The sequence below is a fragment of the Aotus nancymaae genome, unplaced genomic scaffold (genome assembly GCF_030222135.1).
Source record: "Aotus nancymaae isolate 86718 unplaced genomic scaffold, 86718_ANA_hifiasm-v0.15.2.pri h1tg000058l, whole genome shotgun sequence".
In the NCBI taxonomy this organism is placed as follows: domain Eukaryota; kingdom Metazoa; phylum Chordata; class Mammalia; order Primates; family Aotidae; genus Aotus; species Aotus nancymaae.
This window is the reverse complement of record NW_026988472.1, coordinates 15,244,373-15,268,585: the sequence shown is the minus strand read 5'-3', so window position 1 is coordinate 15,268,585 and position 24,213 is coordinate 15,244,373. Positions and strand designations below refer to the sequence as shown.

The 24,213-nt window shown below is 38.8% G+C and overlaps 1 protein-coding gene across 2 annotated transcripts in view; it reads right to left on the bottom strand.

The window, feature by feature from the left end:
- MAOB (monoamine oxidase B) overlaps nucleotides 1–24,213 on the bottom strand; it is a 113,089-nt gene that overhangs the window by 22,635 nt on the left and 66,241 nt on the right. For both annotated transcript variants that reach the window (XM_021673282.2, XM_021673281.2), the window contains exons 4-8: nucleotides 10,752–10,856; nucleotides 9,626–9,717; nucleotides 4,677–4,818; nucleotides 3,299–3,448; nucleotides 1,205–1,364 (exon numbers count right to left, since the gene is read on the bottom strand). In XM_021673282.2, the coding sequence (XP_021528957.2) occupies nucleotides 1,205–1,364; nucleotides 3,299–3,448; nucleotides 4,677–4,818; nucleotides 9,626–9,717; nucleotides 10,752–10,856 (649 nt within the window). The remainder of the gene's footprint in view (nucleotides 1–1,204; nucleotides 1,365–3,298; nucleotides 3,449–4,676; nucleotides 4,819–9,625; nucleotides 9,718–10,751; nucleotides 10,857–24,213) is intronic.

The following is a 24,213-nucleotide window of genomic DNA, read 5'->3' as shown; positions in this document are numbered from 1 at the left end:
ATTGAAAAATAGGCAAAATGCCTGAACAGACACTTCTCAAAAGAAGACATACAAGTGGCCAAAAAGCATATGAAAAAGAGCTCTATATCACTAATCATCAGATAAATGCCAATCAAAACCATGATGAGATACCATCTCACACCAGTCAGAATGGCTATTATTAAAAAGTCAAAAAAGAAGAGATGTCAGAGAAAAAGGAGCACTTAGGCACTGTTGTTGGGAATGTACATTAGTTCAGCCACTACGGAAAGAAGTTTGGAGTTTTTGCAAAGAACTAAAAATAGAACTATCATGAGACCCAGCAATCTCATTACTAGGTATATACCCAAAGGAATATAAATCGTTCTCCCAAAAAGGCACATGCAGTCATATGTTGATCACAGCACTACTCACAATGGCAAACATGTGGAATCAATGTAGGTGCCCATCTACGGTGGATTAGATAAAGAAAATGTGGGCGGGGCGCAGTGGCTCACACCTGTAATCCCAACACTTTGGGAGGCTGAGGCGGGTGGATCACGAGGTCAAGAGATGGAGACCATCCTGGCCAACATGGTGAAACCCTGTCTCTACTAAAAATACAAAAATAATTAGCCGGGCATGGTGGCACATGCCTGTAGTCCCAGCTACTCTGGAGGCTGAGGCAGGAGAATCGCTTGTACCTGGGAGGTGGAGGTTGCAGTGAGCCAAGATCGCGCCACTGCATTCCAGCCTGAGCAACAAAGTGAGACTCCGCATTAAAAAAAAAAGAAAGAAAGAAAATGTTGCATGTATATACCATGGAATACTCTGCAGCCATAAAAAAGAACTAAATCATGTCCTTTGCAGCAACATGGAAGTAGCTGGAGGCCATTATCCTAAGCGAATCAGTGCAGAAACAGAAAACCAAATACTGCATGTTCCCACTTATAAGTGGGAACTAAGCATGGGGTACGTATGGATATAAAGATGGGAATAATAGACAATGAGGACTACTAGAGGGGGAGGTAAGGAGTGGGGCAAGAGTTGAAAACCCACCTATTGGATACTATGATGTTCACTACCTGAATGATAGGGTCATTCATACCCCAAAGCTCAGCACCACGCAACATATCCATATACCCCTGAATCTAAAATAAAAATTGACATTTTTTTTAAATGCGCATCTTAGCAACAAGTTTCTTGGACCTTCTTCTAAAGATTTTAATGTAAGGAAATTACTCACCCTTTTTCCTCCAGAAAGGCTCTTTATAATAAACTATACACTTGATGACTGAACCCAAAGGCACACGAGTGATCATCTGGTTTCTCATCATTGGCAGAGGGGGATTGAAGTGAATCTTCATGAACAGAGAAGGAGGAACAGCACTAATCACATATTTAGCCTGAAAGAAAAGCAACGTGGTTAAACATCGTTGCCCTGTTGCTTTTGTTTTTTCCCAATGATTCTCATTCTATCTACCCTTTTCTCTTTTCAGTCTCTTAAAGAAGTGAGAAGAATTTTGTTGAAACCTAAAGTAGCCCTTATTGTTCCTTAGTACAAAACCTCCAACGACTTCCCATTTCACTTAGAGTCACAGCTAAGGTTCTCACCATCATCACCAGGGCCACACACGAAATGGACCTGTTACATCACTGATCTCACCTTCTGTTACTTTTGCCCTCACTCTTACTTCTGCCATTTTGATCACCTTGCTGTTCCTTGGCCACATGAGGCTTGCTCCCACCTCAGGGCCTTGGCACTGGCTGTTCCATTTTCTCCCAGGGAGCCACATGGCTCAATCTCTTGTCTTCTCGAATTCTCTATCAGATACCACTTCAGTGATGCCTTCCCTGATAACCTTATTTAAATTTGCAAAACCAATTCTCCCACCTCACTTTCTGGTATGCCCTCTCCCCACCTCCCTGCTTGATTTTTTTCCACACTAATTATCACTATCTGGCATACTTTATATTTTAATTATATGTTTCATAACGGTCTTTCTCCTTCACTAGAACAAGAATTGTATGTGGGCAGAGAATTGTATCTCTTTTGTTCAGGGTTATGTTCCTGACTTCTATAATAACGTCAGGCACATAGGAGGTGCTTGATATTTATGAAATAAATACTTTCTATGTTTTTCTAATTACATAAAAGCAAAATACAGAGGATTGACAATACCTTTATATGTTTTTTTATTGTACTTTAAGTTCTGGGGTACATGTGCAGAACATGCAGGTTTGTTACGTAGGTATACACGTCCCATGGTGGTTGGCTGCATCCATCACCCTGTCATCTACATTAGAATACCTATATATGCTTTTATAAATCTTCCCCCACCCCAAATGTTCTGGTTCTCTTTTCTCATTTTTCAGTTAGAAGTAGCTTTTTCACTTTTGGAAAAAAGACTGTGAAGTATGAAGTATTCTCAACTTCATTTGAACTTTGAGCCTGTGGCCTCTTCCCACTTGTTTAAGTGTCTTGGTTACTCTGAGTGGAAAAAAAAGTCATACCAAAGTGCTTTTTCCATTCTCTCAGTCAACAATGACCACCACAGAAGACTTCTGTGACCAGATGTGAGGTGAGTTTTCCCCACACACGAAGCCAGAAAGCAATTCTACAGCAGACGCCAGATGTGTGTCCTCTGAATGCAATTCAATTCTGACAGTATCTAACTGGAGACAGCTTCTGATCCTACATGTTGAGGGCTCAGTCTCCAAGACAGTCACCCACCTTCAGATGTCAGTCACAAGTATAGCTTCCAGATCTTCTGATCAATCCGCTTCAAGCTGATGTTTCTACACCCCTTCTTTGAGTTTGATTAATTTGCTACAGCGGCTCACAGAACTCAGGGAAACATGTTTACTGTTATCTTATAAAAAATATATATTGCAAAAGATACAGATGAAGCGGTACATAGGACAAGGGATGTGAGAAGGGGCACGGAATGTCCATGCCCTCCCCAGGCATGCCATTCTCAAAGAACCTCAAGTTGTGCAGATATCCAGAAGCTCCCAGAACTCGGTCCTTTTGGGTTTCAATGGAGGCTTCATTATGTAAGCATGATTGATTAAATCATTGACTACTGGTGATTGATTCAACCTTCAGCCCCTTGCCTCATCCCCTCGCTGGAGGCTGGGGGTGGGATTGAAAGTCCCAACCCTCTAATCCTGCCATGGTCTTTCCTGTGACCAACCCCTCCTGAAGCTACCTAGGGGCTGCCAGCCATCAATCATTGGCATCAAAGGACATCACTTTGGAGGTTCTAAGAATTTCTAAAGTTGTATGCCAGGAAACTGGGATGAAGATCAAATATATATTTCACAATATCACAGGTACCTCATACATCTCATGGTTTAGGGTCTTCACAAGCACATATTCTCCTGTCTGGTCAATGCAGATCACAGGCCTCTCCAGCTTCACTCGGTCCCCAAGGAGGTCCATTATCCGCTCAGTCACTTGACCAGATCCGCCCACAAATTTCCTCTCCTGGAAAGAGAAAAGGAGGTGGATAAGAAATGCAGGAATGGGCATAAACTTCTAAATTGCTAATTGTCCTCACCTATCTTTACTCTGAGATGTATAACATTTCATTTTGCTGCTGTGACTAGTGTCTGTCACCATTGTTTACTAACTAGGAATTGCTGTCTTTGGACAAAATTACAGGATTTCTATGTTACTTTATAAGCTATGCTCTTGTAGATTCCTAGGCTCCAACCTTAGCTGGACATCTTCAGAGTGATCCTTGTGTTCCACTTTTCTGGTCACCATCCCTGCTGTCTGTCCTATCTGTAGTCATTTGTTGGGAGCTGGTCCTGGTGAAGCTGGATCTAAAGCTCTGCCCTAGCGTGCCTACACAGGCCTAAGCCTCCTTGCTTTGTGGCTCAAGTGCAGAACTTCCCTGCCTCCCAGCATGTCCCCTTCCCCCAGGCCAGCCTACTCCTTGTGGCTGGCTGCCCATCTTATCCTGGGTCAGGTGCCTGCTGCCTCTGTAGTCACTGAAGTCATTTCACCTCACTGTACGCACTTGCCCTGAGCCTTGCTAAAACTTCCAAATGTTCTACCTGGCTATGCACACCGTTGACCTGACTGCCACCTCTGCAATTTCAGTTCAGTTAAGGTCAGAGAAGAAGGAGAAAAAGAAGGAGAAAAGAAGGAGGAGAAAGAGGAGGGGGAGGAGGAGAAGAGAAAGAAGAGGAAGAGGGAGAGAGAGAAGAAAGGAACATGACAACCAAGCAGATTATCTAAGAACTCTAATCTGTTCCCACTGTGCCTAGCACAGTGCCTTATATAGTGCCGGGGCTCAAGAAATGGGCATTGAATGAATGAATTCCATGCGTAGTGTGTGTTTTAAATTGAAAAAGCATTTCTGACTTTCCTTTAGAAACCCTCCAAGAAGTGCTCAAGCTAAGCTTACTTCAGATGGTCTCCTACAAACTTGCCAAATAATAATTGAATGTATATCTAGATGGAAAATGGCAACAGTGCATAAAGAGAGATAAGCCTAGTTTTACAATTACATTGTACACTGGGTTCTCGAAGTGGGTACCTGACAACAGACTGTGCCTTACAAGAACCACTTTAAGCTGCCATAGTAATGCTCTAAAAGCCACAAGTTTGCTTCCCACTTCAGCAGTTCATGATTGAAGGAGGGTGTTGATCTTTCATTTTAGTAGCAGTGTTTTTCCATTGGGACGGTGGGGGAATGGGTGGGTACCTGTCCTCCATTGGTTGTCGAGATGACTCTGGTTATGCCTCCACACTGTTTCACATACCACAGGAACCAGAGAGCAGAGACCTCATGGGTCTCTGCGGTGACACACAAGTTCACAAAGAGAATGGCAAGCTGCTTTGCAGAGCTGCACAGGAAGAAACAAGAAGAAATTGGCAAATGCAGGAGAGCAGCTTCTTAATTCTCTAAAAATTATTTGGGTAATAATCCATTTTCTTGGTTAAGTTTAGGACAATGTGGTAAGATCAAAAAATTGTCGCTAGAATCTAATATTACAAAAAACGACATCAGAGGTTTTTGAAATATCAGATTATTTTCCATGTAAACAAAGCACCTTACTCAGAATCAGCTTCTATTCCAGAGTCTGCTTTCATGATTTCTCGCTAAATACCTGCTGCTCTTCCAGTGATCCCCGTCTCAGTAAAAAGCACCACCATTTCCTCAATGACTAAAGCCAACACTCTAGAAATCAAACGTTATTTCTCTCTTTCCATCAACCTTCCCCTATCCAATTCATTGGGAAATCCCATTATCTCCCACCACATCACTCCACCTTCACCACAAATTTAGCATCCATCTCTTTGCAGGAGTGTTGCAATTACTTACTCCAGACCAGCCTCTCTGCCTCCATTCAGCCTCATTTGGTATCTATTCATCACAATCAAAGCCAGTGGCTTTTCCCTCCCTCCCTATTATGGTGCTGTCTCTGAAGTGTAAATCAAATCATGTCATTTTCTGGCTTAAAAAACCTCCAGTGGTATCCTGTTAAAACCAAAATAAGATTCAGATCTTACACCAGGGCTTCCAAAGCCCTAAGTGATCTAGCCCATGCCTACCTTTTCTGCCTCATCTTGTACCCGCTTCTTTTAATTCTAATGTTTCCTTCAAAAGCCACGTTCTTGTTTGCTTATGAAAATGACCACTGGCTTCCATATTCCCAGCACCCTGACATTCTCTATCATTTTGCTACTGTATAGTATCTTTAGAACTCTTTTCATTGTCTAAAATTGTTTGATTATGGGTTTTTTTGAATTGCTGCCTCCCCCCACTAGAATATCAACCTATGAGAACAAGGACCTTATGTTTCTCACTCACCATAGTGTCCCCTTTAACAAAATAGTGCCTGGAACATTGTAAGCACTCAATAATTACTTGTTGCATGATTAAATGAATGAATGAATGCATGAATGATGAGAAATATCAGTTAAACATTATTTTTTAAACATTGATCACGTGCAAAGAATATGCTATATGCTGTACCAAAAACAAAATTAGTCACAGTTATCTATTCAGTTATTTTACTGCCTAACAGAAGACAAGCTCAAATAATGGATGAGGGGACAAGCAATTAATAGAGCATAAATGGGTAAGCTTTTGCTTAGCATTGGCAGGTAAATGGTGACAGGTTATCACCTATCAGGAAGCACACCAGAAATCAAACAATCTCATGCAATTTCAAGGATTCCATTATATGGAGCATACCCTAAAATTCACCAGTAGTACTGTGCACTCTGGGATATCTTTAATAAGGTCCAATCCCCTTTTGACTTTGATGTGAAGTTTACATATTGTTAATCTGGTTATGTCTGAGGCAGAATTTTCCACCTGGTAATGCTGACAATGGGTGGAATAAATGATACTGCCTTCCATTTATTGAACTCTTTCTACACTCCATTGTCTTTCAAATTATTACCTTGTTAAATTGTTGCAACAACACTATCAAATATCTACTATTTTTCCACAGTTAACATGCTAGAAAAGTGAGTCTTGGACAGTTTAGGAATACATAATGGTGCAACTCCAAACCAGATCATACATATTTGACTCAAAACTCATGCTTTTAATACCTCAAAATGTTTTCTAATTAGTCAGCTGGCAACCTTGGAAGTGCAAATACTCACCAAGGGGCATCTCTCTACTTTACTGTATCTTGACCCTAGAAATTTGTAGAATCATGCCTAACACACATACCAGTTATTGACACTATTTGCAGCCATAACAACCTGACAGCCCATCTATGACAGTCTCCATCATTACAGCCTGTAAGATGGTGTCATATATACATTAAAGTGACTTACAGTTAGTTTTGTAAGATTTCTCATGATAATTGAATGAATGAAAATTGCTAATTCATGCCTTCCTTGCAGAAGCAATTTGTAATATCTAACTAAAACAAATATCCAGAGGTCTATTTAAAATACTACTTCAAAGTAGTATTTTATTTCCTGCGTCCTAAAATCCTATTTCTTTTGTTCCCTATTTTATAGGTGAATTTAGGGGCGTACAGTAAAGGGAGTAATAAATAACTAAAATTTAACATTGGTCCGCTGGACAATTTTTAACGAAAATATTGCTGCAATTCTAGTTGTTGTTGTTGCCAATTTGGTGGGAAAGAAATAATTCTGGTTTGAAATAAAGGGAGATCTAAAAGTAATTCTGAAGGGCCAGTCCATTCCTAATCCTTTATTTGAATTTACTCCAGGAGCTTCAGTAAGAAAAGAAATAAGAACAATATTTGAAGGATGGAAGGTCAAGGAAGCTAGTGCAATAATATTTCCGTATTTTTTGCCCTGTTGACTTTTTAAAAGATAAATGTTATAATATTTTCCTACATGAAAAATACATACACATTATATAAAATTTGGAAAGTTTATAAGATAAAAAGATGAGAGAACGAGTATCTTCCATATTTCTGCCCCTCCAGAAGATAATTATTAGTCTCATTTTGATGCATTTTTTTCTAAGTATAGGATTTTTTAAAAAATGTTTTTACATAGCTATGATCACATTAAAAATACAATTCATGTTTGTGAAGGGCACTTGGTAAACAATAATAACTGAAAGAAGAATCAACATTAGTGTTGGAATGTATGATTGTGCTTTAGTTTAAATAAAAATAGGTTGGATATTCTGGGGATTACTTCATTTAAATACAGGAAATAATACTGTGTGTATCTTGCTTGGGAAGAGTTAGAAGATTGTCTTGTGTTCTTATATTCTTAACATCTCAGAATACATTATTTTGTCAAACGACAACTTAGAATATTCACTAAGTGGAGGACTAGGCCAAGGGCTATGATAGAAAATGTCAGGTCCCTGTGATCCCAAAGAAATATAATTGATTTTATTGTCAAGAAACTTAAAAGTTCTCTGGGGAGAAAAGACCTAACTGAATTTATTAAAAGCTTTTCATAACAGGAGTTATAAGACAAAATGCAGATAATTATATACTTACTATATTTTGAAAATCTAAAGTATATAATTTAAAAATAAATACTATAATTTTGTTACAATTAAAATAAATTATATTGCAAACTACATTCTCATAGAAGTGTTAAATAGCATTAGATAAATGTTTAAAAGAATATAATTAAGAACAGGCATTGATTTCATGACATAAAAGGATTTTACTATTCCAGCATTGGTTGCTTTCAAAGGTTGAAGACATAGGAGAGACACAAAGATGTTTACTATAGAGTATTGTACAATAATAACAAAAAACTGAAATGGTAATGTGTTCAACACGATGATAATGAACAAATACATTATACATTCACTTTCCAAGGGATATTCTAGTACCATGAAATATGATGTTTAAAAAATAATTTTTAATGATGTAATGGTTTAAATATTTTTAAAATAAATGTTTGCATGGTAATATTAAACGTTAAAAACATTTTGATGGATGTCCATTGCTTTTGCAGTGCATAAATAGTTGTTTTTAGAAATGAGATCATACACCATACCACAACAGCCTGCTTTTCTATGTGTTTAATATTACTATTTTCTTCAGTCACTAAATATTCCTCTACAACACGATTTTTTAAAACCCTCGAGTATTCCATTTTTTAAATGTTTAATACTTCATTTTGCCAATCTTCTCTTATTGGGCTTTCAGATCGTCTCTTTTAAAAATAATGATTTGAATCTGTCTCTTTCACTCTTTCTCCCTCTCTCCTTCTCTCCCTGTATGCCTCTCTCTCTCTTCTTTTGTCTCACTTTCTTAAAGCTAAATTATAAGAAGCTGAATTTTTATATAGAAAAGTATATAAATTTTATGTCTTTTCATTATTTTCATTCTTTAGATTCAGATATTCTAAAAGCTTGTTTTTACTTATAGTTGGCAGTGAATGAGTACCTAAGAATGAAGAAATTAACCCCAGAGCCAAACATATTCTCAACTAATGCTCTTTAGCAAGACAGAACAGTCTCCTTGAATTTGGCTTCCATTTCTCTTACATTGTTTACCACAAATTTACCGTCTGTTTGAATTGGAACCCTCAGAATCCTTTCCATTTTCCCTGCTGTCCAAGAGCAGTGTGACCTCTCCATGTGGTCTGTCCATACTGCCTTCACAATTTCTCTACAGTTTCCAGTTCTGCCAACAAGAATTTAATGCTTAACTTATGCGTGCTTGTTTGTTCACTAAAGGGAAGCAGCCCTCCAGTCACACATTTCCCCTGTAGTTGGGAACTTTTTAGACAAAGGCTTTAGAGGTTCTTCTTTAACTCCTTGAAGAGTTGCACTACATCACATAAGGTGTTGCAATGCAAATGCGCAGGCTAACCATGTTCACATTTGACCACCACTGAGGAATACAAAAATTGTCCTACATCAACAACTTGACAAATGGGAGCTTTAAGCTGATGGTCTTTAAGCTGTTTTAGATAAAGAAGGTGGTACCTTCTAGTCCGTTCTGAGGACTTCGTAGGGTAATACCATCTTTGCGATATAAAACCATTCCAAAGAAATAAGTTGTATGTACAGATATGTTTAGGGTAGAAGCCAATTCCAACGTTTTTCAGCATTCCACTTGGCTGGCGGTGTGGTTTTAGACACAAAGCAGCTACTTGTCCCATACTTGTTGAATGGTATTACTAAGGAAACCTGAAAGGTGGTCACAATAAATGCCTGTGCCTAATGGCAAGACTTACTTAGTCCAGCAGACCTTGTCCAACAACTCCTTCATTGTCATGTGGTCCCATTCTTCTGCATGGGGAGCCTTCCATGGGGCATCACTGGGAATCTACATTCAGATGAGGATTCAAAGGAGAAAGACAGATGTAGTTTTCCATGTTATTTTATTTATTTTTGTAATTTTCCATTTTAAATAACTAGTCAAATAGTATTAGAAACTAACTTCAAGAAGAAAAATGTTGTTTTCCAAATTCACCCAATATTGCTTTTACTGCATAATCAATGCTGTCTATGTAGCTTTCCTATTATAAATCCGTACCACTCAAGCCATATTTAATTTATGATAACACTTCCTGCACAATAAATAGAGGCATGTTGTAACTGGGCTATTTCTAGATACAGATTCCTAAGTTACTAACTTCCAGAGAACATTCATAAATTTAACTCTTTAACAAGGATCACAGAGCTGCAGCAAATCATATCTATGGAGTTTTCAGTTAAGCTTTATGTGTGTTCAGGAACAGAAAACCAAACACCACATGTTCTCACTCATAAGTGGGAGTTGAACAATGAGAACACATGGATACAGGGAGGAGGACATCACAAACTGGGGCCTGTCGGGGGGGTGGGGGCAAGGGGAGGGAGAGCATTAGGACAAATACCTAATGCATGCAGGGCTTAAAACCTAGATGATGGGTTGATAGGTGCAGCAAACCACCATGGCACATGTATACCTATGTAACAAACTTGCACATTCTGCACATGTATCCCAGAACTTAAAAGAAAAACAAAAAAGCTTTATGTGTGCTTCCTTATGACTTGTTTGGGCATCGTGGTGAATCAAAGACCCAGAAGTCTAATTTTGCTATGTACCCAAGATTTACAAAATTTGAAACGTAATTCCAAGAAGGCTGAGTGACATCCAATCTCCTCCCCACTCATCATTAGTATACAAATATCAATCTGTTTGACATCTTATTCTTGTAGAGGTTAGAAACAAGTTCATTCATTCATTTCACAAATCTTTACTAACTGTTACCATATGCTCACAATGTGCTAGGCATTAGAGATATATTGTACTTTCTTTCTTTGAAGGACTAAACTTATTACAAAAAAATACAAATACAGTCAAAGAAGTTTTACCTCTCGCCCCATGTCATCCAATGTCCTCAACAGGTTGTTACAATCTAAGTAGGTAATTGGATTCCATACAGGTGGGAGCGGCCCTCTGAAGGGGTATGATTTGCCCTGTGAAGTACAAGATATTTATAAAGGGAAATATTTACAATGTAAAAGTAGGTAATCTGCTAAGTTGGTAAATGCCTGCAAGCAAAATCATGTGAGTTATCAATATGTGATATACACTCAAGTTTTTAGCTCCTTGTGTCCTTAGAACCCCATCTAAGATTTAGGCATAGAAATTTCCAGCAAAATTCTCTGTTAGGTTCACTATCACACCAAGCACAGTAAAGAGATTTATCTCTGAAATTGGAGCCCTTACCATATAAAATTTAAATGCCAGTATATAAGTGAAGTTAAACTAAGGAAATCTTATTTGCCAATGATACTTGCAAATATCTCAGAGTCAGGAGCCTCTGTGTGCCTAGAGAGCCAGCAAATTATAACTATAAGCATGAAACAACTTAGAAGCGGATGAAAAACCAATTACAAGAATGCAACCATCTGTTAGAAGAATCACAAAACAGGGCTGAGAAAGCTTTCCCAAGGACTCAGATGTGCTAGGTCAACACAGGAGTTCCCAGAGATCAGCAAAGTCAAAGCAGAAAGATTAGACAACTTCAAGCTTCTCTTCCAGACATGTTTAAAACATCACCTGGTTCTTCCTGCGGGGATAGCTCAACACAGAGGTAAAGGGAACACATTGTCCAAGGATTAAAAATAAATAACCTCTGGGAGAATTAACCTGTTGATGGTGTTTAAGAGACATACAAAAAAACCACTTTGTATCGATTTAAAAACCTGACTCAGAAGCCAGGCTGTGCATTCTGACAGCATCTTTCAACCGAATCAGAATAACTTAAGGTCCTTAGTCAATGGAAACTTCCCCAAAACTCTGAGTCATCCAACAAAGAAGCACCTTGTGTTGATGTTGTAGGCAGAGAAACTAGAATTGTGAAATAAGAGGTTTCATATTTGTTCTTGTATTAATTCTGTGGCCATGTTGGTCTTCTCTCTCCAACAAGGCCATAAGATTCTTAGGGAAGGGTTGAGATACAGCCTTACGTTTCTTCTCAGCCAGGATTCCTTAGAGAAACAGAACCAACAAGAGATAGATAGATAGATGGTTAGCTAGATAGATAGATACATACATACATACATACACAGATACATAGATATAGATAGGTGATATAAATATAGGTGGAGAGAGAGACAGAAACAGAGAGAGAAACAGAGACAGAGAGAAGGATTCAGATTTATTTTAAAGAATTAGCTCATGTCGATTGAGGGGGATGGCAAGTCTAAAATCTGCAGGGTAGGCCACGGACCCAGGAAAGAGTTGCAGTTTGATTTCAAAGGGAGTCTGCTGGCAGAATTCCTTTGGCAGAATTCCCTCTTTTCCCGGGAGACGTCAGTCTTTTTCTCTTAAGGACTTCAACTGATTGGATGAGGTCCATCTGCATTACGGAAGGTAATCTGCTTTGCTCAAAGTCTACTGATTTATATGTTAACCTTATCTTAAAAATAGCTTGACAGAAACATTAGAATAATGTTTGTCCAAATATATAGCCAAATTGACACATAAAATTAACTGTCACACTTCTTTTTTTTTTTTTTTTTTGAGACGGAGTTTCGCTCTTGTTACCCAGGCTGGAGTGCAATGGCGCGATCTCGGTTCACCGCAACCTCCGCCTCCTGGCTTCAGGCAATTCTCCTGCCTCAGCCTCCTGAGTAGCTGGGATTACAGGCACGCACCACCGTGCCCAGCTAAGTTTTCGGTTTTTTTTTTTTTTAGTAGAGACGGGGTTTCACCATGTTTACCAGGATGGTCTCGATCTCTTGACCTCGTGATCCATCCGCCTCGGCCTCCCAAAGTGCTGGGATTACAGGCGTGAGCCACCGCGCCCGGCCACTGGCACACTTCTTAATTAACATTATTGAGGTGTAATTTACATACAATGTACTCAGTTTAGTTTCCATATTTTTTTATAGTTAAAATTATTCTTTCAATTTTAACCTGCCATTTAAACTGTATATATTTATAATGTACAACATAATATTTTGAAATATGTATACCCTGTGGAATGACTAAATTGAGCTAATTAACATATGCATTACCTTAAATACCTATCATTTTGCGAGGTGAGAACAAGTAAAATCTATTCTCTTAGCAATTTTCAAGAGTACAATACATTGTTTTTAACTATAGTTACTATGCTGTACAATAGATCTCTTGAACTTATGTCTCCTATCTAACTAAAATTTTGTTTCCTTAGACCAATATCTCTTCAACAATGTATCCATATTAAATAATTTAACATGCAATTTGGAGAGTTTCGACATATGTATACACCTATGTAACTACCACTCCAATCAAGATATAAAACATTTCCATCACTCCAGAAACTTCCTTCTTTCTGCTTCCTAGACAATCCCTGTCCCCTTTCTGGCCGTGGGCAACCACTGTTCTGTTTTCTGTCACTATAGATTGTTTTTGCCTGTTTTAAAATTTTTTATATGGATTCATACGACATGTACACCTTTGTATCTGGCATCTTTTGCTCAGCATGATTATTTCTGAGATTTGTCCAAGTTTCTATTTGTCCCTTTTTATTGCTAAGTAATAGTACGTTGTATGGATGCTCCATGGTTTGTTTCACCTGTTAATAACTATTTCTAGTTTTGATCCACTGTGAACAAAACTGCTATGAACATTCATGTACAGGTCTTTTTATGTACATATGTTTGTTCTTTTCTTGGCTAAATGCCTAGTAGTGGAATGGCTGAGTCACATGGTGGGTGTAGGTTTAACTTTTGAACTTTAATAGTTTTCCACAAGTGTTGCACTGCTTTACATTACCAACAGCAGTGCATGGAAGTTCTAGTTGATCAGCATACTGACACTTGCTGACTTTCTTTTATGCTTTATGTTTTAAATATAGTTTCTATTTTAAGTAATGGTTGTTTCACAAAAAAAGTTGCAAAGATAGTACAGAAAGTTCCCATATACCTTTCATCTAGATTTCTCTAATGTTAGCATCTTACGTTACATGGTACATTGATTACCGAGACCAGGAGATTGATGCGGGTACATCACTATATACTAAACTTCAGATTTTATTTGGATTTCATGCACGTATCCACCAAATATCCTTTTTCTGTTGCAGGGTCCCATCCAGGACATCACATTTCACTTAGTTGTCCTGTCTTCTTAGTCTCCTATGCTCTGTGATAGTTTCTCAGTCGTCCCTCATTTTTCACAACCCCCGAAGTTTGAAGAGCACTGGTCAGGTATCTGGTAGAATATCCCTCAATCTGGATCTGTCTGAAGTTACTTTTTTCATTTTTAGATTAGGACTATGAATTTTGGGGAAAACTACCACAAAGACCAAGTGCTCTTGTCATCATGTCACCTCAAAGGGCATGTGATATCAATATGACTTATCATGGATGATGTTAACATTGATTCCTTGGTTAAGGTGGTGTCTTTCAGGTCTCTCCACTGTAGAGCTGCTATTCACCCATCTTCCATGCTCTGTTCTTTGGAAAAGAGTCATTAAGTTCAGATCATCCTCAAGAGGGGATGGTGGGAGCTAACCTCCACCTCCTAGAGAGGGAGAATCCCCACACATTTTTGAATTATTTTCTAAGGAAGATTTTCCTCTTTCCCACCTTTGATTCACTTATTCAATCATCTATTTATAACAGTGGACATATATATGTGTGTGTGTATATATATATATGTATGTATGTATTTTATACCTTGTATTATAATCTAATACTATATTACTTGTTTGTCGCTTATTCTACCTCTGAACACTCCTTCAAGTAAGCGCCTGTGTCCCTTTGCCATGCCTTCATCCTTTTGTCTGTTGAGCATTTTTTTTTTCATTTCTGGCACTAGAGGATTCTCCAGATTCATCTTCTGTTTTCTCTGTCCAAGCCCTAAATCTGTCATTTGTCCAAGAAGCCTTTCCTTTTATCAAGAGAATGGTATTTAGAAGCAACTTCTGGCTGCTGAGTGCATGCTGGGTTTGTTTTATAATCAGCTTTATTGAGAAATAATTCATGTTCCATACAACTTGCATGCTGCCCTGAAAACCTCCACTTATCCTTTCTCCATCAGAGTTCAATACATAATACTTGCTCAGCAGAAACCTGTGGATTGATCCAGGGATCATTCTTCACAAAGGAAAAGTCAATCCTCATTCTATCTCTGCTTCTCCTAAGCTGACTGGCATAGAGTAAGACAGTTGTGTAATCTTCCAGGCCCCAGATAGCAGTCTTTGTAATTCAACATCTATTGACTCCATCATCTTCTTCCAGAAAGTATACCCAGCTTACCATAAATAGTTGGGCTAGGTGGTCTTCTCAGTGCCCCAGAGCTTTTTGTTTCTCTTTCATCTGCCACTAACTCCACTGCACCAGTTTCATGCATGTACTATTCTATGTCATTCATTGGGCCCTGCGTTGCAAGAGTATGGGCTCTGGAGCCAGTCTCCCTGGGTTGAGTCACAGTCTGTCACTCACTAGCTCTGTTAAGTTGCTTAACCTCTCTGTGTTTCAATTAACTCACCAGTGAAATGTGATCATAGTAACTATCTTGGAGGCATGTTAGAAAGATGAAGTGTGTTCATACACGGAAGTCACTTTGAACAGTGGCTGGCATGTTGTAAGTTCTCAATCAATATTATTACTGCAGATGCTACTATTGTAATTATAATCTTTGTATGCCTAGGACCTGCTGGCAGAGACTGCTGGCACAGAGTAGGTTCACAGTACATGCTTGATATCTTCTCAGCTGTGTGACCTTGAACTTGTCATTTATTTGAGACACAATGTCCTGATTTTTAAACTGATCTTTTGTACTTTGGTTCCTTGTAACTATCTATCCTACTTGTTTTTAAGTCTCCCCTTGAACCCAGACCCACTCTGGTCTCTGCAGATCCCTATCAGCAGAGTAGTGCCCAACCCTTCCTCCTCAACATGATGCACTTGTACAAAGTGGGTGTGGGACAGAACTCAAATAGCAAAGAACCAAATCAAGCTGCACATTGAGGGCAATGTGCATCTACTACTGGTGCACACACTCATCTTTCTGGACTATCAGTGTGGTGTTTTGTCCACAAGTAAAGGGAATCACAAAGAGATAAAACCATAAGCAGTTGAATAGCCACATCATAAGTGGGAAGAACAGCACATTTTTGCTTGAAAATCCATTAAGAAAAAGATAGAGTGGAAGAAATTAGTATTCAGCCAGGCAATTTAATTATATAGGGTTTTTCGTTTGCTTGCTTTCACAAACACATTGGTTATCCCAGAAATCACCACCAGATGATTTGAAGCAGAATGTGAGCCCAGCAGATGTGGTTAATTACTGTCTGTCTGTCACTGCACAGGGTCTGCACCAACAACCATGGCAGCTCCTGGAAACATAAAGACAATTGATTCAGAAAGTGAGAGCTCACTCTAACACATGGGGCTTGGCCTGGGAAAAGGTGAAGGACAGCTTTTGGATCAAGGCAGAGTTAACTAACTGACCATGACCAGCATGTGGAGCCCTGACCAACAAAAGCATTCTGAGCATCCTTCTATATATGTGTGTGTATGTGTGTGTGTGTATATATATATTTTTTCTTTTTTTTGAGACAGAGTCTTGCTCTGTTGCCCAGTGTGGAGTGCAGTGATGCAATCCACTCACTGCAACCTCTGCCTCCCTGGTTCAAGTGATTCTCCTGCCTCAGCCTCCCAAGTAGCTGGGAATACAGGTGCACACCACCATGCCTGGCTAATTTTTGTATTTTTAGTAGAGACGGGGTTTTACCATGTTGGCCAGGCTGGTCTCAGACTCCCAACCTCAGGTAATCCACCCACCATGGCCTCCTAAGGTGCTCAGATTACAGGTGTGAGTCACTGCATCAGGCCACATCCTTCTATATCAACCTTCCACCAAGACACATAAGATAGGCACCCCTCCACCATTCCTCCTTCCTTTTTCCAGAGATAAGTTATTTGTACAGTACATGTCATATGGAAGTGCTGTGATGAAGGTAAGAAGGGGCCCCTTCCAAGACTGTATTTGACAGATCCCAGCTGAGTAATCCAGTTGAAATGTCATCTTAGCTGAATTATAAGTATTCTCATTCAATGGGGTCCCCAAAACATTGAGGGTTGCCCAAATAGCATTAATTCCAGTAATGCAATGGTGTCAAAAACCAGGTGTTAAAGCCCTCCTAACTTAGGAATGCTCTTAGAAACGAGGTTTGTTCAAAACTCTAAAACCAAAAACAAAATAAATGGAAACCAAATAATATGTAAAGAAAACTATCAGGAAGCAGAATAAAGCACTTTACCTTTTAACATCCTTGGTGTTTTATGTCTAAGCAGGCAACAGTTTAGTTTAGCTAAATTCATAAAAGCAAGTGTTCTTTTATAAGATTAGGGAAAACTTCTGATAAACACAGGAAAGAGCTATTGTTAGACTCATAAAAAATCACAGATCTTCAAGCTTCAGGGAATAAGTAGGGTAAGGAGGAAACGTCTAAGTTTATAAGATTACACAAACAAAGGCACAACAAGAGTTTCGGGCCTCAGATTTGGCCATGATAGAAACAGTCCAGGGATTGTTAGTGTTTTGAACATTGTCCAGGGAGGCTTGTTCTTCCGAAGAAATCATGAGAAGACATTAGAATAAGTCCTCATCCTAGGATGCACCTAAGTTACAAAGTCTAACTACATACAGCATTTTTCTTTGATCATTACAGCATCCCTGTTAGGTAGGCCCAGCAGAAGTTATTTCTTCCTTTTACAGGTAAAGAAAATAAAGCTCAAATAAGTTTAAATGACTAGATTGGGATCTCATAGCTCATGAGTGGAAGCTATTGGAAGTTCAATTTGATTCACAGTATCTGCCATGGTCACTGTCTTCTATCAAGCCAGATGTGTACAAGATATGCAAAATGTAAATTAATGCCACTCACTCATTTTGTTTGCTTTAGAAAATAGTTTTTTAAATAAAAATATATTTTGTTGACTTACAGTAGGGTTATTATTATTTTAAGTAATTAACTTATGTCAATAAATATTTTTAAGATTCTCAATTTCAATTTATAATATGGCAAGTAGAGAGAGATAGAGTCACAAAAATAAAAGTTACTTGGAATTCTCCATAATTTTTAAGAATGTAAAAATGTTAGAGGTTCTGTACTAGAATCTAATGAGAAGGATTACAAGATGTCTTTATAGAGACCAACAGAACTGAGTTGAACTGGCTCTTCAAAATAATAACTGTATGACTACAGGCAAATTGTCCAACGTTTGTAAGCTTCAGTTCTCTTATCGTTAGAATTGGAATCATGATACCTATCTTGGGTGTACTGTAGGAATAATGGAGATTATACATGGTACACAGGATGCATGCACTAAATGGATATTGCTAATGGTTTTGTCATCATTATGAATGCACTGTCATTTATACAACCACTTCTTACTCATAAATCCATGACCACACTTTTGATAAATCTCCTTTGGATGAATTCCTAGCATCAGAATTCCTGGCATGTAGATTTATTTTTTGACTTTTTAAAGCAGACTTTCTGAAAAACAGTAACCAAACTGATTCTCACATGGCCTCAGTTTGGAGCCTGTATGTTCAGTTAAAACGTTTGAACTCCATGTTCTATAATTGTCACCTAATGAGTAAGTGGCTCTTAGAAACAGGCTGGCTGGGTGACATGTCCATTACTATTGTCAGCATTAATGTTCTACACATCCTGCTCTCCTCCTGACCTATGTTCTAGAGACAAAGACCCCACACCCCTTCTGTCACATTTGGGAAGCCCTTTTGCTATCATATTCTTGATGCTGGACCCAGTTCCTATCAGTAGAAACAGGTGGCCTGGTCCTTCTCAGATTCAGTTCCGGAGGAGTGATCTTTTTCTCTCAGAATGTCTCCTCTGATGTTCATGGGAACCTTGCCTTTCTAACCATTGGGAGTCAGGGTAAGCCACCCTCCCCTCAATCAGTTTTACAGTTATGAACAAGGGTTGTTTTTGGGTTATAAACTAATTTGAAGGAACAAGCTTTTCTTTTGACCTCTACTTCCAGTCTGAGAGAAAAAAATTACTCTCTCCCATCAGGGAGGAGAGGGGAAGTCCTGCAAACTGTACTTGGGTAAATGGTTGTTTTCTTCTGTTCATGTGCCTATTTCATGACCCTTGTTCACATTTCTAATTTTTAAAAAATTTTAAAAATTTTTAAAAAATTTTCTGGGTATATAGTTGGTGTATATACTTGTGGGGTACGTGAGATATTTTGATGATACAGGCATGCAATGTATAATAATCACATCATGGAGAATGAGGTACCTATCCCCTCAACCATTTATGCTTTGTGTCACAAACAATCCAATTATACTCTCGGTTATTTTTAAATGTACAATTAAATTATTAACTATAGTCACCCTGTTGTACTATCAAACAGTAGGTCTTATTTGCTCTTTAACTATTCTTCTTTTGTACCCGTTCACCATTCTTACCTTCCTCCCACCACCATCCCACTACTCTTCCCAGCCTCTGGTAAGCATCCTCTACTCTCTTTGTGCGTGAGTTCAATTGTTTTGATTTTTAGACCCACAAATAAGTGAGAACATGTGATATTTGTCTTTCTGTGTCCAGTTTACTTCACTTAACATAATGATCTCCAATTTCATCCATGTTATCTCAAATGACAGGATCTCATTCTTTTTATGGCTGTATAGTACTTCAGTGTGTATATTTATGACATTTTCTTTATCCATTCATCTGCTGATGGACACTTAGGCTACTTCCAAATGCTGGCTATTGTGAACAGAGCTGCAACAAACATGGAAGTGCAGATACCTCTTCAATATGCTGATTTCCTTTCTTTTGGGTACATATCCAGCAGAGGGATTGCTGGGTCATACAGTAGCTCCATTTTTAGTGTTTTGAGGAACTTCCAAACTGTTCTCTATAGTGGTTGTATTACTTTATATTCCCACCAACAGTGTGCAAATACTCCCTTTTCTCTACATCCTTTCCAGCATTTGTTATTACCTGCCTTTTGGATATAAGCCATTTTTACTGGGGTGAGATGCTATTTTATTGTAGTTTTGATCTGCATTTCTCTGATATTCAATGAGGTTGAGCAGGTTTGAATATGTCTATTTTCCATTTGGATGTCTTCTTTTGAGAAATGTCTATTAAAAATTTTCCCCATTTTTTTGATCAAATAGTTAGATTCTTTTCCTATAGAATTGCTTGCTAAAATTTCGAAGCACCCAGAATTGGCACTGACACTGTCTTCTGATTGCACCATCGCATAGGTGAAACTGGAGTGAGGTGCAGACAATGGCAATGTTACATTTTTGGAATCTTTCAGCAGCACCATAGCATGCGAAAGGTCTGGGATTGTCCACATAGAAAGAAATGGTGAAGGCAAGGGTGGTAGTGGCTGAGAAACCAGGCAAAGCCCTCCGGGAATAATAAGAAGAAGCAATAATGACAACAAGTAGTATTGAGTGCCTACTCTGTTCAGGCCCTGTTCTGTGCATTTCATATATATTGACTCAGTCTTCACAGTGACCTTATGAGATAGGGACATCTTGTCCTTTTCAGATGAGGAAACTGAAGCATATAGAGATGAAATAATTATATTTTGCCTAAGATTTCACAACTAGTAGGTGGCAGCAGGATTTAAATTCAGACATTCAAAGGCCAATGCTCTTGATCATGAAGCTTCCCAGCCTTTCCTTTTAATTATAATGATTGAACACCATTTTTCAGACACTGGGCTAATAGGTTTAAGTTAACTCACTTAATCCTCACAACAACCTCGTGAATAAGCTGCTGATAGTTTCATCTTGCAGATCAGTTTCGCAACACAGAGGGTTGAGTAACTTGTCCAAGGTCACACAGTTGCATACTGCAGAAAATGAACTTAACTTCAGCTGTGTGTATGTAGAGCTCAAGTTCTTTGTTCTTAAACAGCTTTATTGCAGCATAAGTGACATACAATAAATTGCACATGAGAAATAGAGTTCACGCTCTTGTCAGGTCTCAGCTCTATGAATCACTTCTCATTTGGTCCAAAGATGGTCTCTGGAAGGCATTTAGATCAAGTAACCACTTGAGATTTTTGCAAACTGGATAGAAGCTAATGATGGGCTCAGTGATCAGCCAGATCATTTTTGTGGCTGTTCCTCCTGTTCCCATGCAAGGCCTAGTCCAGTCCATCCTCGAATGGCTGTCACATCAGTTCCTTCGTTCATTCAACAAATATTTCTTGAGTGCCTCCTGTGTGCCTGGCACTGTTCTGGGCACAAGAGGCACAACAGATAAAAGTCTTTGCTCTCCTGGAAGCTTATATTCGTGTAGGTTTAAACAAAAAAAGAACCCTAAAAAAATACACTCTACACAAAATAAATAAGAAAATCATGTAGTAGATTAGAAGGCAAAAAGTGCTATGAAGATGAAGTAGTAGGGAAGGCAAAGAGGAAGTGTTGGCAGTTGGAGGTTGGTTGCAATTTTAATTAAAGTCATGTTAAAGAAGGCCTCAAGGAGAAGGTGACAGTTGAATGAAGAGATGAAAGAGGTGAGGGGGGAAATCATGTGAATATCTGGAGGGGAGAATGCTCCAGGCAGGCAGAGACCCTAGCAAGTGTCTTCAGACGGAAGCATGAATGGACTGCACAAAGAACCAGAAGGGGGCAGCCTCATCCTAGCTCTTCTGCAAATGGACTGTCCCCTTGCTCACTGGAACAAATTCAAGCTCCTGTGCCTGGTTCTCAAGGTTGCTAGAAGAAGGTGACTGCCAAGAAGAAAGTGCCTTCCAAGAAGAAGGTGACTGCCTCTGTACTCTGGTCAAGCAGTTTCCCTGATGTCAGCAGGCTATCCTGATCACTGCATCATCACTGCATCTTTTCCTCAAAGGCTTTTTATCTTCTAATACCCATCAGTGCAAAGTATAAACAACTTTCTTTGCACGGCTCAAGACTGACTTCTTCAAGAAGCCTTCCAAGCTTCACCTCACCACCCATCAGTGCTCTGCACATCAAGTTCACTCCATTTTGAGTCCCTACCATCTTAACTTGTACTTGCCCATGTTATCTTGATAGTACTGTATTCTCTAGGTATTCCATGTAGGTATGTCTTCTCTCTCCAGCTATATTAGAAAAGGAACCAATCATTTGTATCGTACCATAATGCTTAAGAATATTATATATTGAATTGGTGTTTGACGAGCATGGTATGGTTGGATGGATGAATGGATGCTTGGATGGACAAATGTAAGGATGGAAATGGATGGGTGAATGAATGGATAGACAGATAGATAGAGTCTCCAAAATTAGTCCATACATTGACCTCAAAGAATAAGGGTGTGTTCAGAAGGATGCAGGGTTTTGTGAGCCTAATTCTTTGCTGCTTGTATCAGCCATTTCCAGCTGTATCACATTTCTAATCAGGACATGCCATCATGCCAAGAGGTCGTTTCCAAAGCAGAATAATGCCCATGACTAAAATCTGTTTTCCTGTGCCAACTTTCTCACTCTTTCGGTTTGTAAACACATAAGTGTTTATTTGATCAAATAGCACAGGCACCTAAAGTATCTCAATAAATATCACCCCTTAATTTAGGGCATGTAATTTTTGGATATCTCCAACATGTTGCTCAACATGCACACCAGCATTAGCAAAACTCCAGAGTGCTCTGGCCTTGAATAATGTGCTTTTCAAAAATAGAGACAGCTACACAGCAGTATCAGCTTTTCCAGGAGAAATCTTGGCCCAAATAAAATGCTGTTTCATCACAGTATTAGAGATTATAAGAAGGCTGAAAACTGGAAGTGGTGGTTTTAGCCCTTCTCTGGAACAAGGGTCCCTCTGAAAATTTGTTGCAAATCATGAAGTCTCTCCAGCAGAGTGCATACATACAGATAATATAACACTGGGAGAAGGTACCTGACGCTTACTCAGGGGCCCTCTTGCCAGAGTCCAGGAAGATTAGGTTGAGAAAGCTTGATGACAACACCGAGTGTGGGTAAGGTAAAGAAGCAACCAGAACCCTCATATCTTGCTAATGGGAATGTAATGTAGTATATTCCTCTTCAGAAAACTGGAAGTGTCTACTAAAGCTGCATATACACATTACTATGACCCACTTCTAGGTATATGTCCCAGAAAATGTTCTCCAAACATGAAAATGTCAAATATCCATACATGAAAATGTTAAATATCCATCAATAGCAATATGGTCAAAAAATAAATTATAGTTCCTTAATGGTACACTATACAGATATCCATCAATAGCAATATGGACAAAAAAGAGAATTATAGTTCTTTAATGGTACATGATACAGCAAGGGGAATAAATCATCTACAAATACTCCTAATAGCATGAGTGAATTTCACAGCAAAAATTTACAAAAGCAGCTGACACAAAGACTACATACTATATGATTTCATTTTTATAAAGTTTTAAAACAGGAAAAATTAATCTATGTTGATAAGAGTCAGGGTACTGGTTATCCTTGGGAATGGGTAATGCCAGTGAGGGAACATGAGGAGGCCTCTGGGGGCTGTAGCAAGGTGAAAGCTGGCTTTATGATTATGTTCATTTTGAAAATTCATCAGCTGTTCATTTATGCTTTGTCCCCTTTTCTATATGTATGTTATACATCAACAAAAATGTACATACTCAGAAGAGACTAAAACTCCATTGAACTGTACACTTAAAATGATGAACTGTATGGTATGTGAATTAGATCTCAATGAAGCTGTAAGTAAATGAATGGTTGATATAACTTCTGAGTTCAGGGTGAGGGAGGTTAGCAGCCAGCAAAGGAGCCATGGAATGTTGTAATATATAGACATATACAGTAGATTCATTAACTACTTGACTAGAAAGAGACTTCAGCTTTCAACTTGCTACAGCCCGCACTGCTCTATTGTTATGGAGAAAAGTTTCGAAACCAACCTGATGCACTGTAAATACATCCATATCTCTAAACAAGGTAACTTTCCTGGAAAGGGATATTCAATGTCCACACTTGCTGTGGGTGACTGACTCCCTCTGAGAGAGAAATAAGAGGAAGGGGTTTAAAAATCAAGTTCCTTTTTGGATTCCAGTGGCATTGGATTTGTAATGGTCACTGTAATAGCTGACATAGGCATTGCTGATGTGCTGTACCAGGCTGGTGGTTGCTAGGCTTCCCTGAGGAAAGAGATCCACATTTCTCAGAATCCAGAATGGACTGATCCTATGTTTGATTCCTTCCAGCAAAAGACACTTTTTCTTTAGCAGATGAGCTTCAGAAGTTTCCAATGCCATCTCCAATGACCATCAACAAGAGCCTGAGATCTAGTGTAGCATTTCTTCCTCCCAGAAGTTATTTTTTCTCCTTCTTTCT